Consider the following 24,097-nt stretch of genomic DNA (forward strand, 5'->3'; position numbering starts at 1 on the left):
TGTGTGTGTGTGTGTGTGTGTGTGTGTGTGTGTGTGTGTGTGTGTGTGTGTGTGTGTGTGTGTGTGTGTGTGTGTTTTCGATGATGAGCGCTGGAGCAGGCGACAAAAAGGGAGAATTCATGATATGTCCTGTCCGTCCTGTATAAATGCTGCGTTTAATGAGCCGCTCTCATTAGCACTTTCGGGCTTTACACAGAGCGAGCCACCGCGCTCGCTGACAACTCTGCACACACAGAAACACACACACACACACACACACACACACACACACACACACACACACACACACACACACACACACACACACACACACACTCTCTCACACTCTCTCTCTCTCTCTCTCTCTCTCTCTTTCTGTGCGACTGCAATCTTGTTAAGTTCTTTTTTCCTGCGAAAAAAAAGAAAAGTGTGTTGAGGAAATTGTTTGGTGCCAGTGAATGACCCTCCTCTGACTCTTCCTCCTCCTCCTCCTCCTCTCACCTTTCTTCTTCTCCTCTCATCTTCTTTCATCTGTGCCCCCCACCCCCACCCCCCCTCCCCATCGCCGCCTCCCCACACCTCATCCTCTCCTTTCTTCATGAAGATTAAGGTGAGGCGGATCACGGGAAGGGAGATGGAGGGAGTGTGTACACAATAAGGTCTGAAGAGGATGAGGATGAGGAAGAGGGGGGAGGGATTGATGGAGGAGAACAGGGCAGCGGGGAAGAAAAAGGAGAAGGAGAGGCGAATTAATGAAATAATGAAGTGTGTAAAACATGTCGGCCTCGCGGCGGCCGGTTTGCGCAGCGTTCATCACTTATTCATGACAATTTAATGGAGTTGCAGATGAAGATGTGCAAATGCAGCGCGGAGCGCCGTGAAGAGCGTTTCGGTGTCGGAAGCCGGACTTGAACGTTCAGCCTTGTGAGAGCTGAGTTTCAAAGCCTTCACTGATCATCGCGTGGAGCAAACAAAACCAAAAACAAGGCAGTGAAAGGTTATCAGGCAAAAAAATAGAATAATATGTTGTTATTAAGTGCTTATAAGAAACGTAAAACTCCCTTTAAATAGCTAAATTAGCCCGTCCATTTAAGACAAAAGGCATCCTGGTCCACTTCCTGCTCCGGGACGTCCACCGGCCCGGTGAAGTCCTTGAAGACGTCTTTAAAGTGTCTCCAACTGAAATATGGACAAATATTTCAAGATGTTCACTTTTGGTCTAAAATAAATAGTTTTCAAACTATGACTTCCCAAAAAGTCCCGTTCTCTCCTACTTGTGTTTGTAATTTATTAGTTTTAGTATTTGAGTCTGTATCTGCACAGAAATGAACTCTAATCGAACACAGCAAATCTCTTTTATTGGTCCGAGAGAAACGGTCTGTTAAACTTTACTGAAATGTAAAAAGGGTTATATTTCATACTTCCTGGAGCCTTGAAATACTTCAGCACATAAACCCCCCCGTCGAGCCTCCACATGGCATTTTGACACGTTTATTTCTGCCTGAATTAAACGAGATAAGACACGATAATTCGACAGCAATATTCAACTTTAAAAAAAAAGTCGCTTTGAACAGCAAAAAACATGTTTTTTTGAACATAAACATGCTGCTGGCCTGAGTCCATCACGGGGTGAGTGAAATGGGTGACTTCAAAAATGGAAATCTGAAGTCACACGACCAGTTTTGTCCATCGCTGCCAAGACACAAAGTGGTGGTTCAACGTCCCCACATGGATACACCTCACTGATTGATTATATTAGCGTCAGGAAATCATGAAGTGTGTGATACGTTTAAAAAAAGAAAGAAAAAGAAAACAACTGTCAAATTAAAGCTTTAAACATTTGAAATGAGCTCAAAAAGATGGATATCAGTGAAATGATCTGAGTAAATTGACTGGATGTAAAAGAAAAGTTTCCATGGAGACGTTCCTTCATCGTAACATGAAGAGCTAATTCGCTCCATGACGTGAGGACGCTTTGAGAAACGTCTGAACGAGGCGGTTTGTGTTCGCAGTAAAAGTCACCGGATCACCGGCACATGGAGAAAACACGCGTGTATCATTAAACGGTGTCACCCCCCCCCCCCACCCACCCCAACACCAAGTTCATCCCTCAGCCCCCTTCCAACCCGCTGACCGGGGGTTACTGTTTCCCCGGCAACCGAGGAGGCGGATGCTTGAAAGCCAGCCGAGCTGTGGAGGTTTGAGAAGTTGGAATCGGGGGGATGTGAGGAGAGAGGAGGCGAGTGGTGCAGATAACGAGGAAGAAAAGACGGAGCGAGAGGGAGAGGTGAAGGAGAGAAATGGTGGAGAAACGAAGAGGAAGAGGAGGAGGAGGAGGAAGAGGGAGAGAGGGAGAGTTTGAGAGGAGGTCAGACGCAGTGAGAGGAGGAGGAAGAGGAGGAGGAGGTGAGGGAGTTCGGGAACGCAGCTTGACGTCGCCGATCTGTCGGGGAAACTGACGACCGGTTCATTTGGGCTTCAGAGCGGCTCGTCGCTTTGATATTTAACTCCGCATCTCTTTTCATGTGAACATTTTTTTTTACACTTGTATGTGACTAAAGCGTGAAGGGAGGCGGTCATAGATGCAGCGTTCAGAGGTGACGAGCAGCGCAGCTTTGCATTCTGGGAAAGTAACCCCACCTACGGAGGAGCCGCGGGGAGACTTTGAGCCGCCGCTCTTTCTCAGCTCCATTTCACATTATAGTTCAGCCAATCAGCTGTTAGCAGGCCGGCGAGCACGCGACGGATTTAACGTTGACCGCGGAGAGCCGGCGGGCCAATAACGGGTAAAAAAGTAAACTATTCTCACAAAGGATGGGAAGCAGAGTTTGTAAATGACAAGTGTGTGTGTGTGTGTGTGTGTGTGTGTGTGTGTGTGTGTGTGTGTGTGTGTGTGTGTGTGTGTGTGTGTGTGTGTGTGTGTGTGTGTGTGTGTGTGTGTGTGTGTGTGTGTGTGTGTGTGTGTGTGTGTGTGTGTGACGGAGGGGGAACTGGCAGTGTGTGTGTTGTGTTGACTGATGAGGTTACACCCAAAGCATGAATAATGCAAGAGGGCTGTAGTAGTGAGAAAGAGAGAGTCAGTGTGAGGAGGAGGAGGAGGAAGAGGAGGAGGAAGAGGAGGAGTAATGGGGTGAAAGGAAAGCAAGAGAGAGAGAGAGAGAGAGAGAGAGAGAGAGGAAACTCCACTTTAATACAGAAATGAGGGAAGAAGAAGAAGAAAAAAAACACGCAAATGAAGCGGAAAGCTCGACACAATATAAAGTACGCACGTGTTGTCGTCTCGTCTTCATCATTCGGTTCCTTCAGAATATTTGTGACGTTTATATGTGAGAAAACAATTCACGCTGATTCCTGTTCAGAACCAGCTTGGATTTGTCCTCAGTTTGTAACTTTGGTGGCTCCAAAGGCCCTGCAGAGAACATGCTAATAGTGCAGTGTGTGTGTGTGTGTGTGTGTGTGTGTGTGTGTGTGTGTGTGTGTGTGTGTGTGTGTGTGTGTGTGTGTGTGTGTGTGTGTGTGTGTGTGTGTGTGTACTCGTTGCCTTAACAAAGCTGTGAGACTGTGACCGTTTGTGAGTCCAGTTCCAGTAAGAGGAGACGTTTCTCTCCGTTACAGATCTGCTACTCAGATGAAATTTCCATACTGCTAAAGTGGTGTTGCTTAGAGACATATTGACTGCGGTTGCTAAGATACCATTTTTTAATTGGTTGACGTGTGAAGCTGAGGCGGGGTTGTGTGTGTTTGTGGGGGAGGGAGGGAGGTTCTGAGGTAGCGAGCCAGCCTGGTCAGACCGTAGAAACCAGAGAAAAAAGCTTTGAAATCAAACTTGGTAATGCAGCCAGTTCTGAAACATAAACAACTTTTATTGGTTGCCATGACGAACAATATCAAACCAATAGAAAGTAATATAAATGCTAAAAATAGGCCACCGGGGGACGTCTCCAGAGAGAGCACCCAGGTTGGAGTTGTTCGTCCTGGAGACGTTTGAAGACGAGTTGAAAGGAAGTGATCGGAAAACTGCTCACAGGCGACATGATGGAAACAACTCGTCTTCTTCTTCTTCTTCTTCTTCTTCTTCTTCTTCTTCTTCTTCTTTTCTTCTTCTTCTTCTTCTTCTTCTTCTTCTTCTTCTTCTTCTTCTTCTTCTTCTTCTTCTTCTTCTTCTTCTTCTTCTTCTTCTTCTTCTTCTTCTTCTTTTCTTCTTCTTCTTCTTCTTCTTCTTCTTCTTCTTCTTCTTCTTCTTCTTCTTTTCTTCTTCTTCTTCTTCTTCTTCTTTTCTTCTTCTTCTTCTTCTTCTTCTTCTTCTTCTTCTTCTTCTTCTTCTTTTCTTCTTCTTCTTCTTCTTCTTCTTCTTTTCTTCTTCTTCTTCTTTTCTTCTTCTTCTTCTTCTTCTTCTTTTCTTCTTCTTTTCTTCTTCTTCTTCTTCTTCTTCTACTTCTTCTTTTCTTCTTCTTATTGTCTTCTTCTTCTTCTTCCTCTTCTTCTTCTTCTTCTTCTTCTTCCTCTTCTTCTTCTTCTTCTACTTCTTCTACTTCTTTTCTTCTTCTTTTCTTCTTCTTCTTCTTCTTCTTTTCTTCTTCTTCTTCTTCTTTTCTACTTCTTCTACTTCTTTTCTTCTTCTTCTTCTTCTTTTCTTCTTCTACTTCTTTTCTTCTTCTTTTCTTCTTCTTCTTCTTCTTCTTCTTTTCTTCTTCTTCTACTACAGCATTTGAATGTTAATGCTTACATCAGGAATCAGTTCCCTGTCTGTGTTCTTATCAGCAGAATCTCCTCCAGCAGCAGGATGAGACTTCAGAGATTTATTTTTAGATTAAAAAAGAATCCCTATTGTGCAAATGCAAATTGATGCAGAGAAAATTGTCTCCCTTGCAAAGCTTTGGTGGTCAAAAAGTCCGAATAGTTAAAACCCACTTGTTGTTTTGAAATGAGAATATTCTCATATTATTTGATGTGTTTTGTACAAACTGATATAAATTTTGCCGAACGTCTGGTGAGAAATACAGAAATATGGACACGCGCTGTCTAAAAATGGCCCACAGATGATTGTAGATGATTCATCGAGTTCCTTTTTGAAAATAAAATATGATTTGACCTGTTTTCTGGAGAGGCGGCGAAGGAAAACAGAACCACTCCTTCTCCGAGAGCTTCTGACTTTGAAGTCTCTCCTCTGAGACGCTGAGGCCGATCGAGCTGCTTCACGCTAAGCTGAAGGAATACGGAGGAGTTATCGTTTCGGATCGATGCCGACACTCACGATGCCGCCCGTCTCATCGGCGGGGCGGTCGGCCTTCCTCTCACCTCGTAGAAAAGACTGTCGTTACATTATGTAGACTAAACAGCATCACAGTCACAACTGTGTCATTAGAGTTGATTGGAGGTTACAGAGCGACACTTACTGCCTCCTCCTGCAGAGACCCGTCATTACGGGGAGGAGGCGGGGGTGGGGGGGGCGACAAACAGGCTTCGTCATTAAGAACAAAGCGTTTTGGAAACATCACGATAACCCGACAAAAACTCTGGCAAAAATTTTGACGCGTCGGCAGTTTTTTCCGACAGACGCGGAATTTTTTTTTTAATTTTTTTACGACAATTTGATTTAATCTGATGTTACCGTCACGAAAGACAAATATATCGTGTAGTCTGAGCCCGGATTAAGAGAAAAAATCATCTCCCAGATAAAAGCGTCATATTTACAGGGAAAATTCGACCATCAGCTTCACTGTTGGGAGATGAGAGATGATTATTATCCAAATTATTCTGTTTACATTCTTTGGAAAGTGGTTTCAGGACATCGAGAGAAAAAAACACCTATGAAGCTGTTGGTTTGAAAGAAGAAAGACGTTTTCTCAAAGCGTGGAGAGGAGGTCGTCAGCGATTCCACGTCGACCCGCGAACACACTTTTAGTTTTTAGTTTTTTCCTCGTAAGAGAGCAGCAGAATATTTTAGAGCCTGTTTGACTCACCGCCGCGTTCACTGACGTTTATTTTGCCGACTCGCTCCGGAGGAGATTTGTTAAATTTCAGCGACCGATGAATGTCACGGTCCGACCGGGTCCACGTCCTCGATACCGCCGCTCCTACAACCGAGCTTTTTGTACCGTCTGAGACACTGAAGATGGAATAATTTACCCCAACGAGACCCGACCTCTAATCAGTGATTAGCACCTTCTACGAGCTCCTGTAATCAACCACCTCCACCTTATCACAAAGCACTGTGTGTGTGTGTGTGTGTGTGTGTGTGTGTGTGTGTGTGTGTGTGTGTGTGTGTGTGTGTGTGTGTGTGTGTGTGTGTGTGTGTGTGTGTGTGTGTGTGTGTGTGTGTGTGTGTGTGTGTGTGTGTGTGTGTGTGTGTGTGTGTGTGTGTATGGTATGTGTGTGTGTGTGTGTGTACACTGCGGGGGGAGGCTTTGATGCATTCGCGTAGGTGGATGGTATAATGAGGAGATTTGTTATTAACCTTAAGAGGACAGGAAGAAATACAAGAGATAGTTAGCAAACACACACACACACACACACACACACACACACACACACACACACACACACACACACACACACACACACACACACACACTGGCTCGGTCAATTACTCCCACTTTTTAAAATTTTTCTGATCTCATAAAAATCACATCAAGTCCTCTTTGTAGTGAAAGTGCTGACGCTCGGAGCGACTTCGGGGCGTTTTTCGCTGCAGTTTTCAAACGAAGACGTCGGTGAAGTTCTGACATCTGAGATCTGATAAGTTCTGGTGAGCTCTCATCAATCAGCACACAAAAGCAGGTGCGCGCTAACACAGCTGATCTGTGGACACACACACACACACACACACACACACACACACACACACACACACACACACACACACACACACACACACACACACACACACACACACACACACACACACACGGTAGCTCATCACCAGGCTGTGTTGGGGAGTCGGTGTGAGGGTCAGGGATCCGTGTGAATTATAGATCACAGCTTTTTCTAGCCCGAGGGACACGAGAGCGAGACGGACACGGGACAAAGATAAGACGAAGACAGGCGGTGGAGAGTTACACTCACTCTTTTTACAGGACACACGGAGCAGGTTTTTAATCAGTCGGTGACAGTTTGGATGTTTTAAAATTGATTAAACAACTGGGAACAGTGAGTCTGCAGAAATACAGAAGCAACTAAAAGCTGCAGGGTTTGTTTGATATCGGCGAGTTAGCAGCTAATGTGTTGAAGATTTCGGAGGATTTTTCAGGACTTGATCATGTGAGGGATCCGTAGACGGCATATAAAAGTGGACGTAGCCTGAAAAATGAACGGAATTGCCTTCAGCTGCAATACCAGCGAGTGCCACCAGAGGTTAGGGTTAGTGAATAAAATGTGTCCATCAGTTATCTCGGTGTTGTTAGCTAAAGTCACTCCTTCTTCTTAGTTTTCTGGAGGTCCATCTGAAAATAATCCCTCATTCATTAGAAAAGAAGATTCAAGAAGACCTGTTTTTGGGGGCGTGTCTGTTTGATTGACAGGTCTGTGGTGCAGTCAGGTTACAGCTATCGGTGGGCGGGACGTAGTATCGTCAGGTTGATCAGTCAGATCCACCGCTGGCTCCTCCCACAGCTCGTCCAAATACGGTCACTTCCTGCTCCAAACCAGTAAGATGGCGAATATCCGAACTCGAGGCTTTATAACGGCCGTTCACAAACCAGCCTGTGATGTCACCGGTGGTCGCTGCTTGGGAGGATCACTGAGTTTTAAGACCTTTACTCTCTCTCTCTGTTTTGTGCCTTTTACTTTTCTTAAATGTCTTCAACCACACAGAGGACCAGCGGCTCGGCAGTGCGAAATGCCACAAGCTGGACAAGAGGCTCTTAGGACCAGCTGGTAAATAGGAGCCCTGCAGCTAATTTCCTCCCCGGCAGCTGAGATCAGAACACGTTGTTCTCCGTCCTTCGTTTCCGCAGCCTTCAATTATTCTCCTTATTTCACATTTTGAAAACCGTCCACACAACTGAGCAGAAGCTGCAGAGAGCAGGTGTGACTGATTGGTTGTTGGGTTTCTGAAAGGAAAAAGCAATGCAGAGTCGTCCCATGTGGATCTACAACGAGTGTTTTTGAACTGCTTTCAGGCTATTTAATTATTCAATATATATATATATATATATATATATATATCCGTACTATTTTTACTTTTACAGTCACGCATTTCTCTTTTAGGCCATCATATGTGGAGATAGTGGGGTTTTCTTCTTTAAGCATTTTGTCCGGCAGCCTGAAATACCCAGAAAACTTTTGGTAATTGAGAGAAATAGTCCTAAAATAACACGGAGTTGTGCTGAGAAATAGTTTTGACCTTCTCGTCTTTTAGTTAAGAGCAAACTGGCAGGAACTAGATGAACTTTAAATGGCAAGATAATCGTATCTGCACTGAAATGCACCACAAAGTTTTGGGGTTTTTGAACGCAATTTTTTGATTTGAAGTTTTTGATTCACAACCCCAAAAAATTGTGACGCAAGCAAATTTCTCAATTCTGTGACTCAACAGAACTGAAAGGGAGAAGTTGTTTCCGATGCAAATCATTTTATATTCAGTTCATATATTTTTACCTACAAACTGGATTTTTGATTGCAGCGTGAGAATTTTGCTCTCAAAACTGCTTTTTATGCTTTAAAAAGACACAAACGTACCTCCATAACTTGCTTTACCTCGCAGCTGCCATCCATTACAATTTGTCTCACATGTACAATTACCTTGAAAACTTCCCCCACAGGAATTCCCCGACGTTATTTGTTTGTTTCTTTGTGTCGTTTCAAGTAAATATTGGTGCGTAACTCTGCGAAGGAAGCCTGTTCATTATGCCAAAATATCCGTCAAGAAATCTATCAGCGTCTTCTTATTTAACGACCAAGTGCTCCTAATGGCCTCATAACGCGCTCATAACCTCCTGTAGAAATCCTCTGTACGATTTCTGGTTATTCTGATGTGTTTCCCACTTTAATAATTGAATCTCGGCGTGTTTGTCGGTAATGTGTCATCAGAGCCTCTCGGGGGGGAAATACAGCGAGTAGAAATGGAGCCGCGACCGTCAACTGTTTCATCACAGGAACTCGTGTTTGCTGTCTTACAGATAGTTGTGTGTTTTATGGTTTCATTAGACGCTTTTACCGTCACACGAGTGTATGTGTGTGTGTCTCCCGTCTCCCGTCTCCGGAGGACACGTGTCTCCAATTACGGCCTCGGCGCCGCGATGGCGGCGCGTTCGTGTATTCGTCTGAAACGTGTGGAGCGGCCGCGTGAAATGTTGGCGGGTTTTGGTCGTTTCTGCCGTTCGTCAGGTGTGAAACAGGAAAAGCAGAACTTCAAAGTGAAGCGACTGGCTGTCTGGAGTCTGTCGGGTCACGACGTGAAACACAGATGAACGTCGAAGCCGTCTCTCCGGTGTTCTAACGGGTGCAGCTGGACTGTCTGGTTGAGCGCAGCGTCAGCTCCCTGATGTGGATGGAAACGCTGCCTTCGGTTGACTTTGAAATGTTTCCAGGTGGCTCGCTTGAAGCTCTTTAACCACCTGGAGGTCCCCGAAGGAGCTCCGAGCTGCATCCTTTATTAAAACGCAGAGCGAGGCACATTCAGTGAAGAGGTTGCAGTTGGGTATTTCTGAGAATATAACGCTGGAATCTGGCTGCTTGGTTTACACACTTCTCCAGACACACAAACTATCAGAGGCTATAATCATCCTCGTTTTTTATGAGATGAAGTCAAAGCTCTAAAAGACTTCTTTCATGCACACAAAAGGTTTTTTATTGTGACCAGTTGGAGCGCCACATCCGTCAGGCGGAAAGTCTTCACTAACCCGGATTTAAATAAATATTTGTGAATAAAGTTTGACAGGAATAAACCTTTTTGCGCGCATGAAAGAAGTCTTCGATCTTTTACTGCAACTCGGGAAAGTTGGGAAAGAAAGCAAACATGTCACAACTTCTTCTGGTATATTTTCCACACTCAACCTCAGGTTTGATCACTGCAGTGCAAAACTCTTCATAGCAAAGGAAAAGAAATCAAATCCCTTAATAATGAAAAGGTGGCCGTGATGAGGTCATCAGAGTCTCTTCTGACGGAGCAGCTCGGGGAACTTCCGCTGTCGTCGGGACGTCGCGCCGCATTTTCAAGTCCTGTCTTCAAAAAACATAAAAACAGTCTCACTCAGGTTAAAAAAACCAACCTGATTATGAAGAGATCAATAAGCCTGATAAATGCTGCGCTGCTGTTTGTCCGTGTGCATCAGTGTTGTACTGGAACAGTAAAATGATGCGTTATTGATCACGGAGGCTTTTTGTCGTGTTGAATAAGGGAAGGAGGATCACAGCCCGGCTTTGTGTTGATTCCTGTACAATGTGAGCTGAAATCATCGACAGTAAGTCAACTTTTTCACCTCCCTGTGGGGCTTTTAGCCTTCGGACTGAAAAAGGTTTGTAAGGTTTTACGTCTGGCGCAAACTTTTCAGGCCGTTAAACCGCAAAAATACAGGGTTTTTTTTGTTTTGTTATTTTCCCCGATATATTAGTGCCTCCCTGAACGCCTCGTGTCCACCTTGACGAGCCCTTCAAGCATCAAATGAGTGCCAGGAAGGGAGAGATTTGTCCTGGAACATCTTTTCAGAGGGGTGACAAACAGGGAGGCTGCAGTGCTGTGAAGTGTGAAAGACATGATAAAGAAAAAAAAAAAAAACTTTCCACGTTAAAACCTTCTTTTAAAAATTACATCCTTTTTTGGCTAATTTATAACCCGATAAACACGATCATACTTTTCCGTTCTTTCTTCCACAGGTTTACGAGAGAGGAACCAACGTGGAGCAGTTCGTGACCCGTTTCCTGCTGAAGGAATCGGCCAATCAGATCCAGTCTCTCCTGAGCTCTGTGGAGAGCGCCGTGGACGCGATTGACGAGCAGCACAGCCAGTCGGGGTGAGACGAGGAGCCGGCCGGTCTTTGTTCGTGTGTGTGTGTGTGTGTGTGTGTGTGTGTGTGTGTGTGTGTGTGTGTGTGTGTGTGTGTGTGTGTGTGTGTGTGTGTGTGTGTGTGTGTGTGTGTGTGTGTGTGTGTGTGTGTGTGTGTGTGTTCGTGACTGTGCGCGTGTGTCACGGCGTCGTGTGTAAAACTCAAACTGTCAGCAGCTCTAATGGAAACCAGGCGGTGTTTCAAGCACAAATCGTCTTCGGTTAAAACATCCGTCGCTCTCGCGGACGCGCGCAGAAACATCACCTTCGTTCCTCTTTTCTATCCTCTCTTCTTGAAGCCAAATCCAAATGATTTCACTGAACTTTCTCCACTTATCTCCTCTTTTTCTCTTCATCTAATCCTCTTCTCTTTTTTTTTTTATTCTTTTCCTCATTGCTCTGTATTTCAGTCATCTACCTGCCAAAGTGAGTCCGCGGGTGCCAGAGAGGCGCTACGAGAACACCGTCCCAGACTATCCCCCGAACAACAGAGTCAGCGCCAGGGAGGCTGTCAGGACCATCAACACTGCTTCAGGTGACACACACACACACACACACACACACACACACACACACACACACACACACACACACACACACACACACTGAAGCTCACACTCTGAACATGAGGTTGCATCAGAAATCGGACTCCTCCTGGTTGTGTTTCATTCACTGTCTGTGATTTATTCTTTCAATGTAAAACACCTTCACGAAGGCCAGCGCAGATAAATCCTCGTGGAGACGAGTGACCGTGTGCAGAGAGAGGAAGAGGAGAGGAGAGGAAGACGTGTAATAGAGGAAGGAGGGATGCAGAGCTTCGGTTAAATTATCCCTCAAGGTGTCGCAAATCAAACCTGTAAGAGTGAACGAGTCCAGTCAGCACTTAAACACTTCAAACCTGCCCTGCGGTGCAGTTTCTGTGTCCCGGTGGCCGAAAACCGACTCGGGATGGATTGATTGATTGTCTGAGTATTGTCTCTGATAAAGTGCATCATTGTTCTTCTCTTCCTCGCAGCCTCCTCTCTCTCTCTCTCTCTCTCATCGTCATCCTCCTCCTCCTCCTCCTCCTCCAGCCGGCAGTCGACACTTCGCGCCCTCTCGAGCAAATTGCTCGCCGAAGAAGCGACACTTCACCCGACTCTTGTTGAGAAACGCCGATAATTCTCGACATCGGTGTGAATCCAGCTGCTCTCACGTCCTCCGTTTGTTCGTCCGAGGTCACCAGATGTTTGAAAACACAGTTTCGGTTTGCACTCGTTTAGAACGACGCTTCATTAAACCCGACGTCGCTTCATTCTTCTTCGCTGGGTTTTGTTTTAATGCAGCTCTCTGCACCGAACGCCGATCAGCAGCGAAGTGTGAAAGCGACGGCGGGGTGACGCTCGTGAGTCGGTCCTCCTCTGCTTTCAGGATACAAACGAGACTCACTGATCCGCAGGGGGAAAAAAATCCCTTTTACTTTTGAGGACTAACGTCCAGAAAGTCGACGTTAAAGGAGTTTCTTCGGCCCCTTTGTGTTTCCACTCAAGCTGAAGTTTCATAAAGATGTTATTTTATGTTTGTTTTTTTTTGCATGCAACAGTCCAAAACTATGACAGCATATGAAGCCACGTCCGCGTCTCCGTAGCGACGGTAAACGTGGAGTCGACGTCCTGCTGATTGGAGTTTACTGCTTCGCACGAGTGAGCGCTGACTCGGCGGTTTACAGGGTTTAAAAAATGGCAAAAACGCAAAACTTCAAGCCCGTAAACCAAAAAATGTATCTTTCGGAGAGTTTTTTCTCAGTCGTGTCTTGTTTTTATCTCAAAGGACGTTGAAGAAAAAATGAGTAAAAAAAACTCTTTGACAAAACCTGTCCAGGTAGAATCTCTTTACCTTCGGCAATAATCAATATGAAATGTTCTGAATAACACGAACAGTGCTGAAGGCAACTTTAGATTTTCTATTGGTGCCACTCTCTCCTCTTCTGTTACTGCATTTTAATATTAGTTCGTTTGTTTTAAACCACATCGCAGAATTTTGTAAAACAAATGTCCAAATTTTTGTGAATGTTTGAAGTCAGCAGTTTTTTTTTATCTTGTATGATAAAAATAAGGATAAAGGAACTCACATTGAAGAAGATATATTTGTGAAATTACTGATGCATGTTTTTGGTTTTTTTTTATAATAATTTGGGGATTTTTATTAAATCCAACAGAAATTCCCAACGATTTCCAACAATATCGGCTCAAAACATCTGAAATTATTGACACTGCTTCATCAAGTGCAGGATTCATATTTTTTTTAAGAAACAAAGACACAGAATCCATAATGTGAGACTTACAGCTCTTTAAGAAGCTCCTGTAGTTGTTGTCTGAAATGAACGATTTATTGGTCTTAAAATATACTCTGCAATTTAGCCAATCTTTTCTGCAGAATACAACAGCACATAAACACACCTTCATCATCATCATCAGAAATGTCCTTCTCTTCCTCCGTGGTCGTGCCTGACTGACCGGAGTAAACGATAGACTGGTTGTCAAAGCCATTATTGATTTATGGAGTGATCGATCTGCTGTGGTTTAATAAGCGAAGCGTTTTTCCCTGCGGCGCCGGCGTGTGACACATGAAACCGTTTCTCCTTTAACGCGTCGCAGAAAACGGAAACGAACACAAAACACAAATTAAATTCGTATGACGATGTTTTCTCGGCAGGAATTGAGGAACTTGTGACTTTCACTGATGCGGTTAGAGCTTCTCGGGTTTTTTCTGTTTGCGTTTTATGTTTCGCTGGGATGGCGCACACACACATGGGAGGAGGGGGCAGAGGGGCGGGGGGTGGGGGCGGGGGGTTGGCACTAGTCAGATTGAATGGAGCATGGCAGTGATGGCTCTTTATTCTCACACAGCCTTGTGATCCCGACAGCCCGCTGACATGGAGACATTTACAGTTGCTACCTTACCTCCGGAAATACACACACACACACACACACACACACACACACACACACACACACACACACACACACACACACACACACACACACACACACACACACACACACACACACACACACACACACACACACACGCTACGACTGAAGATAAGAGTAATTGTATTACATTTTTTCACACGAGACTTGGTACCTCACTGATACTGACAGCTTACATCGGTGGAAATACAAGAATATAAATTCAAGGAACTGAGACTGTCATTAAATTGAAGTAGACTTGTGCGTGGCTAAAACCGGCTTTTTGATGTTGTTCCCGCTTCATGCTCAGGAGAAAGGATTGGCATATTGTGAGGACCAGTTATATATACTGTCTCAGATATTTAGGTGAAGAGATCCACACAATTTTTAAGTCACACTAATTATGAAGCTACAGTGGAAAGGCCGTTGGCTTATCTTAGCTTAGCATAAAGACTGGTTCTGTCCACATTAGATTAAATCTGAATTTTTAGCACCTCTAAAAATAGATTATATGTAAATGTAATGATGTATGTTTAATCTGTGTCACGATTTATTCCGTTTAGTATTAGTTTTAAGCTTCTTCCACTTGTATTAACTGCAGTAGTAGTTTTAGTCGGATAGTAAATCTAATACAAGTCTCCTTTATTTTCCTGAGAAAACTACTTTAAACTCTACTGAAATGTATAAAGGTCGATTTCTGTCCTTGACAGTCTTAAAATACCTGAGAACATAACCTCCTGTAAAGCCTTAACATGCCATTTTCACATATCATTTTTTTGTTTTTATTTTATTTCTTATTAATTAAAACAAAAAAGCAGGATACATTGTTTATGTTTAATATGATAAATTCCTATATTTTGACACTGTTGTTATGTTACCAAAAGTGTATGCTATACAGTAGTTAATTTATCTAACGACAAAACAAGGATCCATACCGGCTGCGTTTATACCTTCAATCTGCTAAATGAATGATTAACCTGCCCTTGGGCAAAATAATAAAAGAAGACATATTTCATTTTTACTTGAGCTGTATTTCCTTTTAATTGACTCACGTCGAGATCCGTGCTTCGCGACCCTGACACAGATACAGATATTTTGATAGAGACATTAGAGATGACCCAGACCACCGACAGCGACAGAGCAACCCAATAAAACACAATCAAAGGGCTGCTGGGTAATGAAGCAGCCTCGGGGGATGGGATGGGGGTGGGGGTGGTGGGGGGGGGGGGAACGACGACTGTAAAATACACCGACAGACTCCAACTAAACATTCGTGGTCTTGGAAATGTAAATGTAAAACCAAACAACGTGTGTTAATAGTAGTCATTTTAATAACTCGGTTTCCTACGTGTCCCTGAGATCATCCAAGACGAATAAATACAGAATTTAAAACATTTATGAGTAGAAATCTTCTTTGGTATAAACCAGTGGAGCGTCTCGGTTTATGAAAGGAAGCATTTTGGCTTATTTCTGCTCAGTTTTGCTTGTTTTTCTCTTCTCTTCTGCCTCTTAAAAGTAAGGAGATCTAATATCTGACAGAAAAACTATTTCAACGCAGAAAAGTTTCTTAAGCCTTTATTGCCAAAAGAGCAAAGAGGAGATTCTGCATCATAAGACTCTTTTCCTTTTTTAAATGAGGGTACAACACACTGTCCTAAACACTGTGTAATTGTGTTTGTTATTCTTAGTTATATACGTTTCATTCTTTTTCTATATGCTGCACAAAAATGTAATTATTGCTGCGTCTTTGCAGCACCGCAGCTTTTGTTTTCTTCCTTATTCTCTCGTTTCTGGCCTCGGGCATCAAAAGTGCAGATAGAATAACAGATTATACACCGATGACATTCAAAAGTTGTGTGGCAGAGGTCTGATCTTGAGAAAATTGAAGTTGTCCGGGTTTTTTCAGTTCCGGAGCTGAGCTGCGTACACGCCAGAAATCGATTCATGACTTTCACAAAGACGACAGATCGAACCCTGGCTGATTTTTGTTTTGTTGTAGTTCTCCAAACATCCGTCAATTTACAGCAAAGACAAAAGAGCTCTGAGCTTCAGACGCAGGTCGGGAAATATTTCTGCCGCAAAGTTAACGGAGAATAAACTCTGATAAACTGTCGTCACATTAACGGCTATTCAGCAGCAGAACGGCCGGACAGTCGCTGCAGCTGAAGGATAAAGTGCAGCTTGATTGCAGTCTTTTCCCGGCTTGTTTGGTCTTTGTTCAGCCTCCATCGTCCGATGAGGTTTATAAAAAGGTGATCTGAAAAAATATATTTGTCTCTTTCATAGACGTGGCACATACTTTGTCTTGTCTGCATGACTGTATATAAAAATGTAAGCAGCGTCCCAGTCTTAGAAGTGAAGTGCCTTAAATTGCAATACCAGCGAGGGCCACTAGAGGCGGGCTCCAAAAAAAACCTCCAGCTCCATAGACTCCCATTCAACTAGTTCCCATACATAAAGCACTTCATAGTGCTTTATATATCCTGACCTTCATCATTTTTAGTGCTATCATGTTATAGCCTATACTATGGTTATGAAACATAACTGCACTATATAATAAATGCAGTTAATAAATATGATAAATATATACTTCATACTTTAGATCAAAGTGCCATCTTATGTTTATATTCTGTTGTAAAATGTTGTATTATTCATTATATGTTTGTACATAATTTATCAATTCATTGCGTTCATCACGGTGTCACACGAGTAATAACTGTTGTCATACAAACACATCAATAAACCCTTTTCCCCTTTTAATATTTACGTTGATGCGTCTGGACTCTAAAACATGGCGAAGATATAAAACCAGCCTTTTTTTTAACCCCCCCGCCCTCTTCCCCTCCACCCGGCTTATAAACTGCAGCACTGACAGCGAAGGTCCTTGATGTCGGCCACATCTGTCTTCAGTCAGGACAAGTCGATTGATTAATGATCCTCTCTTCCTCACCTGTGACGTCGCCTTGAAGTTTTGTCATCGCTCCTTTTAACGTTCATAATATCGCGTACGGAACGGCGCCGATCGGAGAGCCGTTACCGAGAACGAGGGAGGCAGCGAGAGGAAAGACAAAGCAGCGAGTGGGAGACGATCAAATTTAATTAAATTACCAAAAAAAACAAAGAGAAAGAGGGGGAAAGAAGTTAAAAATATCCTCCGCCAACTTTAAATCGAGCATCTCGGGCTATAATGTTGCTGCTGTGTGCGCGACACTTCGGTGCATCGCTGCTCTAAGTGCAGCTGTCACTTCGCTGCACAGATTTAATTGTACCTGAGCTGCAGTTTATTGTTCGGTGCTTTCTCAGGCATTCGCCTGTCTGCGTTCGTGTACATTTATCCACTGAAGGAACATGTGTCCTGAATGTGGAAAACATGGGTGTAGATTCTGTGACATCATCCGTATGTCCCGCGACTTATTGAAGTCAGATTTTTGCATCGAATCTGCTTAATTTTACACCGACTCCGACTTCCTCTCCAAGTTTAGTTTGTGAACTGCTGTTCTGAAGTCTCAAGTTCGGTATTTTGGTCGTCACCATCTTGTGGTTTTTTTGGAGCAGGAAGTGACCATATTTGGTCGAGCTGGGAAGGAGTGAGCGGTGGATCTGACTTGATATGCCCCGCCCACCTATAGCGGAAACCTGACAGGACCACAGGCCTGTCAGTCAAACAGACACACCCCCACAAACACGGCTTTTTTGAGTGACTTTAGCAAATGACACCATAATTACTTGTGGAAAAAATGTATTGACTTTGTATTTCCTGAGAGAAGTTGAATGGGAGTCTATGGAGCTGGAGGCTTTTTGCAGTCGACCTCTAGTGGATCTCAGTTGTATTGCAGTTTCAGGCACTTCCACGTTGGCTTCACTTTTCAGACCACAGACATATACAGTCTGTAGGTAAAAGGTATGAAAAAATTAGGCAGGTGCAGAAGTACCTTAAGCTGCAATACCATCGAGTGGAATCAGTTTTATATATAGTCTTTGGGTGGTGTACTGTCATATATATGAAGTTATTTTCATGTAAATATGCAGCAGAATTCAGTCAACTCCACATCGTGTCCATCCAGCTGCACCAAACATCATGTGACTGTGATGGATCAGAAAAGGAAGTCGCCATATGTCCTTCAGTCTGCTGAGACAGATGTCTGTGGAAGTATGAAACACAAGATGGTAATTTATGCCAGTAAGATATATAATGTACAACACGCTGCTTTGCCACTCGAGTGTGGATTATTCCATTCACTGCATCTGGTGTCATAAACAACAAGCTGGTGTTACTTATTAATATCTGTAGCACTGTTAATTATGATAAGACCATCAGCGTGAAATATGAAATGTTTAGAACCACCAGGATGATGCATTTATCAATGATGAAGCTGGAGATGGTCTGAGATGGAAGTATATGAGGAGGGCGGGAATGCCCTCGGTTTGTTAACGTAGATACGGGAAATGCCAGCCTGCTACTCTGTTACATACCTGCGGTCACAAAATCACACGCAACACAAGTAAACTATGCTTTACTTTAAACGTAGTCGTCAGCTGTAGCGTTTCGTGTGTGACTAAGCTTCACGATGTTTTTTGGCTCTGCAACTGAACAATAGTATAATATATAGCAGCAGTTGTTCTTGAGTATTTTCTTTAATTTTGTAGACTTAACTGGTGTAATTTAAAAGATGAACAGCAGAGAACCAGACCGAACGAACATTTTTAACCTCAGCTGCTCATTCGGAAAGACGGTGCGGCGACAGCAGACCTTTTTTTTTTTTTTTCATGACTCACGTCAACATGTTTAAATACCGGCTGACACAGAATGGAAAGTTAAATTAGGTGAATGTTGAATAATTCGAATCAGGTTTAATTGAGGAGAAAGTCAACAGAGACCCCCCTCCCCCCCTCCCCCTCCCCACCCTCCCCCCAACATCCCCACCTCCCTCGCCTCACTGCTAGATTCGAAGGCTGTAATTCCTCTCACACTTCTATAATTGACCGGGCCACTTATTTCCTAAGTCCATCGAAATGACCGCTGGGCTTTTATCTTCAGCTGTCTCCATAGCTACAGACTATGGTTTATTTGATGTGTGTGTGTGTGCGTGTGCGTGTGTGTGTGTGTGTGTGTGTGTGCGTGTGCGTGTGCGTGTGCGTGTGCGTGTGTGTGTGTGTGTGTTTAGGGTGGATGGAGGTAGCTCTTAATTGACTGGCTGTTAAAGCTTTTAATGAAGAGTGGGCAGCCTGCTTTCCAATTAGCTGTGAGGGGGCCATCAGGGGATGGAAAGAGGCCAGTAGCTCAGGGGAGGATGAGGAGGAGTGGTTGGGTGGTCGAGGGTGGTGGTGGGGGGGGGGGGGGGCACAGAGGGGTAAGAGTGTGAAAGGAGAGGCATTCATCCGGAGTGGCGGAAATGAGAAATTTCTAATTGTGTGAACACACAAGTAAGCAAACATCAACGTAGACGGTGAGGATGAGACCTTGTTCCTAACTGCACTTGTCTCCATAGCAACCGATTAATACTTAAAGGCTCTGAGTGAGGTGGAAGACATTGTAAACACGTTCATAATGAGGTTGAAACACTCATTATTACCATAAACAACAGAAGAGCGTTACAGTGAAGAAGGGAGACGCTTCAATGTTTGTTTTTCACAGACTACTGGGTCCGATTTGACGAATCTTCACTGGATGGTTGTACAGCTAAAAAAAAAAGAGAAAAGAGGGTGGTGTATACTGTATACGGAAATGGGCGTAGGCTCCTGGTCTGAGGAGTGACGCCAAATGCACAAAGTGCTTTACAAGCGCAATACCACTGAGGGCCACTAGGGGCTGGTTACAAAAACCATCTGTCTCCAATAGACTCCAATTCAGAAAGCATCTCTCATGAAACACGTCAAGTGGCCTCGGCCTCAAGTTCCTTCGTCAAGCTACTAAGTTTTATTGCACACTCGTCTTAGTTGGTCTTATTTGTTTTGAAAAATGATTTAAGTGCTTTATAATAGCTCATAATATTCTGTGTTAATGTTTTAAAAAAAACAAAAGCTTTAATTTTCCAATTAAGACTGTTGCAAAGAAAGTTTAATTCTTAATCTTTTAAACATGAATGTCCATAATGTGAGGTAATGATTACTGATAACAAGAAATTTAAAAAACATAAAAGTAAATGATGGACATACTCCTCTACCCCTTTGATGTGTTTTTTTTTTTTTTTTTTGCTAAAAAAGTTAAAAGAAAATTCTCCAAAGTGAGCTATTACTTTTAAAAACCAAAGCTAATTAGGAGGAACCCTGTGTGGTTGGGGATCCTAAAATCACACTGGAACAAGATCCAATTAAAGCGAGCACCTCAAAGGAGTTGCTTTTCCCGTTTGTCCGTTTCTTTACTGTCTTTGAAACGGACCAAGTTCATCACCATAGACAGATATAATTGCCTATTTATCAGCCTCTCTGAAACTCCCACTTTACATATAATATGTTGGCTGTATGCAGCGTTAGGTGGTGCAATTCTTTGTTTCAAGTGTGCAGAACTTAAAGCGTAGCTGTGCTTTTAGTGTCTTCGCTGCGGTTTATCCATCATACATGAAGCAATCGGGAAGGGCGGTGCATTAACTGTGACCAAGAGGTTGTGGAAGGCAACGTAAATGATTTAACTGACGGGGTATGAGAGCTAAAACAGAAATAGACTGACGGGGGCGGGGGGTACAATTTCAATATGTGTGACATGTATTTGAATAATTGTAAACCACGTGTGATCTTACTGTTTTATTCAGTGTCTTGAGATCATGTGTGTTTGTGTTTGCAGGTGCAGTGGAGGTGAGGAAAGAAGGTCTGGAGGCTCAGATCAACCGCCTGGCTGAGCTCATCGGACGACTGGAGAACAAGGTAAAAAAAATACACCCCCCCCAAAAAAAAATATATCTATATATATATAGATATATATATATATAAGTTTTAACTTATTTTGACCATTTAGAAAGAGGTTGCATTGATTAACATCAATTCTCTGCAGGTTTATTGTAGTCTTAACCTCTGCAACCTCGATCAAAGCCCATGTTTTTGAGGATCAGGCAGCATTTGGTAGTTTTCTTGCTGTCAACAAATCTCGTGAAAAGATCTGATCTCTGAAAGCTGTTAAAAACACAACCGTGAACCGCACCGTGGTTTCTTCATGCCAGCTATGGGCGCCGTCGCTTATTTTGCAAGAAGTCCGTCAACACAAGCGAGGCCGATGCGGAAGTGACATAGTGTGCAAAGTGCTTCCAGATCTCAGACAGGAGTTCAAACTAATTGGATAAACTGAAAACAATTAAACATTTAAAACAATGTCGGCAGGTTTTTGGAAAATGAATGAGCCTTGTTTATTTTTGACCCCTTAAAAAAAAAATACATTAAGAGTTAGAACAAACTCTGAATCACTGATCTCTAATCATTTTGGCTTGTGACCCTTCAATGTCTTCTCAAGCACTCTCATTCAAAGGTTCAATATTTCTGAAGTCAGATGAGGTAAATCAAATCCAATTTATTCATCATTATCTTGTGAATACTGAACACGTTCGTTGAGGTCTTTATTGACCATAAGAAAAAACAACCGCCACATTCTTGTACTTTTAATGTTACACTTTATCTTGCAAGACCCAGTTTTTGTAGAGGTTTGTCTTCGCGGTCAGACCATGTGAACAGATGTTGTGATCAATACATTCATCATAGCTTGGTTGTACATTTCTCTCATTTATACACCAGTGATTCTGTTTGTTTGACCGTTATGAGACAAATAGTCACTATTTGAGGCCAAAATACTGAATAAAATGTATAAAAATTCATTTACGATCATATTTCAAAGAAAACCAGAATATAGTTGTACATGCAGGAAGACTTTGTGTGAAGGGATAAAAATGGTCTGCTTTTTTTTTTCTTTTTTTTTTTAAGTAGGTTATGATAAAAACTGAATTCAACCCTGAAGCACTGCTGGTCATTTTTATATTTTCATCCTTGAGACCACTCAAACTCTTATGTCTGCTTCATGCAGCTCAAAGACAGCGATCTTGTCTTATTTTTTTTGTTTAACTGTCCAAATTGTCAGCATGTGAAGGATTCGTGAGTTTGATATGTTACACTGGCCAAATTGGGAACAAAAAAAAAAGAAAAAGCAACACAAGAGAAGCTGAAAGTCGGCAGAAGCTGAAGAGAAAGTGAGAAATGGAAGCTGCTGGGGGGTTAACGAGGATTTATGGAAGAGTCAATTAACACTAAGTGATTGAGAGGAAAAGACGGAGGAAGGGAGACATTCAAAACTATCACGCAGTGTCTTTTTCATCATTTGCAGTCGCTTTCAGGGCTTGAGAGGATGCTTCTTCATCCTCCCTCCTCCCTTCACCCGTTCTTCCTCCCCTCTTCGTCCTCTCCGTTCCTCCGCATCGCTTGCGTGTCATCCAGTACTGAGCATGTTCAGGCTAATGCAGCCCCAGCAGACTCGGCTGTCTTCGGGAGAGCGAACCACTACAGTAGAAAAGAGAAGCTAAGAATAACTAAACACAATGCGCTGCCACGGGGGAGGAAGAGGAGGGAGGAGTGAAAGGAAGGGAATCGCATTAAGAAGGAGGATGGGAAGACGAAGAAAACGTACCTGTATCACCAACAACTCCTCTTAAGATGCAACCTTTCACCCCCTTTTCACCTTTGACGGTAATCTAATACACCGCTAACCAATTGCCTGGCTTTAAGTAGAAGTGTTTCCCCTCGGCCGACCGGCCTCCAGTGTGGCAGGAGTGATTGAAATGCCTGTCACTAAATAATTTCTCCACCTATCACCTGAATGACCTCGGTGCCCTCTGGAGAGCCCGGTACTCGATCCGCCCCGGAGGCGGACTTGTTCACAGGAACTGTGGCGCAGAGCCAATCTTCTCACGTTTGATTTAAACTCAGTGAAGTCTGATTTTCAACCCTTTCAGAGCTCAATAAGGAATAATTTATGCTCTTTATATTCTGACCGCCAGCTATTCATTAAAGATTCAAATGCAAAAAGAAAAGTAGAAATGACGGTGAGGGTGCAGAAGAGCTCCTACATACATTACACTAAGTGTTTTTGAATTACAATAGACTAACCTGGTTAGTCCTAATAAACCTAATGGGCGTAGACCTTGGGCTAATTTTGAAAATATTGGAGCAGCCTTCAACCAAATCGGCATCGACCACCACATGACGAATGTTGTTCACCAAAACTACGCTTTGAGTCTTGCGTATACCGTGATGCTCTTTTTTTGGAGGTCTTGCTGCTTTTTCATACAATTTTCCGTGTTGGGGACAGATTTTATTTCAGAATAGAGAACAAAAGAAAGTGCCTGTAAAATTACCCCTCACACACAATGGGAGAAAATCACCTCACTTAGAAAAAAAAAGAAATAGGTCACCAACCTTTTATGTTGGAAAGTGTGTTTTCAGAATAATGAGAGCTGCAGAAAAGCACACGAATCGGCATTTTCTGCTGGATTACACCTTCAGAAGAGCAGCAAGAAATCCCATCGAATCAAAGCACAACCCGGCTTTATGGAGGCGTCTTCCATGTGTCTTTGTCTCTCTGTTTGGCTGCAGTATTACCTGCATGGATCTCAGTATTACCACTCTGCAGGTGTCTGGGCAAAACAAAAAAAATGATATTATCATACCGCCTCAGAGTGAATCATGAATTGTTTACTGAATAGAGAATGATGTTGTACCTGGCGAGATGAAAATAGTGCCTCGCGTCGGAGCCGCCGCTCTGTGATGAAACACTGGAAATCCTATTGCCCGTAAAGCCTCCTCAAAAGAGGGAAATTCATGCTCCCTCTGGTGTTCGGTCTCACTGTGAGATCCTCCCGCTCTCTTTCTTCTGACAAAATATCATTATTTCTGGCTTTTCACTCGAAAAGCCAGAAATAATGATATTTTGGCAGACCAAAATAATGTGTTTCTCCCCGGGAAAACATCAGTCTGAAGACGATGGGCTCTGAGTGTAGCTGGTAAAGACGATACTGAGGCTGAATACTGACAACCAAAATTACACTGGTTACTTTTCATTTTTATTTTTTTATTCCAGCAAAAATAGTCGAATGTTTTCTTGGATAACTTCAACATCCTTTAATGAGAGATTTTCAAAAGTGGATGAACGACAATTGAGAGAAAAAATGAGAGTGAATATTGGACATTAATTTTTCCCATTGACTCAAAC

General features: G+C 43.2%; 1 protein-coding gene across 3 annotated transcripts in view; it reads left to right on the top strand.

Moving 5' to 3' along the window:
* The window catches only part of necab2 (N-terminal EF-hand calcium binding protein 2), a 97,374-nt gene that overhangs the window by 36,642 nt on the left and 36,635 nt on the right, over positions 1-24,097 (top strand). For all 3 annotated transcript variants that reach the window (XM_069724825.1, XM_069724826.1, XM_069724827.1), the window contains exons 6-8: positions 10,795-10,931; positions 11,374-11,498; positions 20,696-20,775. In XM_069724825.1, coding sequence (XP_069580926.1) covers positions 10,795-10,931; positions 11,374-11,498; positions 20,696-20,775 — 342 coding nt within the window. The remainder of the gene's footprint in view (positions 1-10,794; positions 10,932-11,373; positions 11,499-20,695; positions 20,776-24,097) is intronic.

The sequence above is a fragment of the Brachyistius frenatus genome, unplaced genomic scaffold (assembly GCF_029030835.1).
Source record: "Brachyistius frenatus isolate BFR_SWC_R1_liver_20210118 unplaced genomic scaffold, ASM2903083v1 Contig_397, whole genome shotgun sequence".
Lineage (NCBI taxonomy): Eukaryota > Metazoa > Chordata > Actinopteri > Embiotocidae > Brachyistius > Brachyistius frenatus.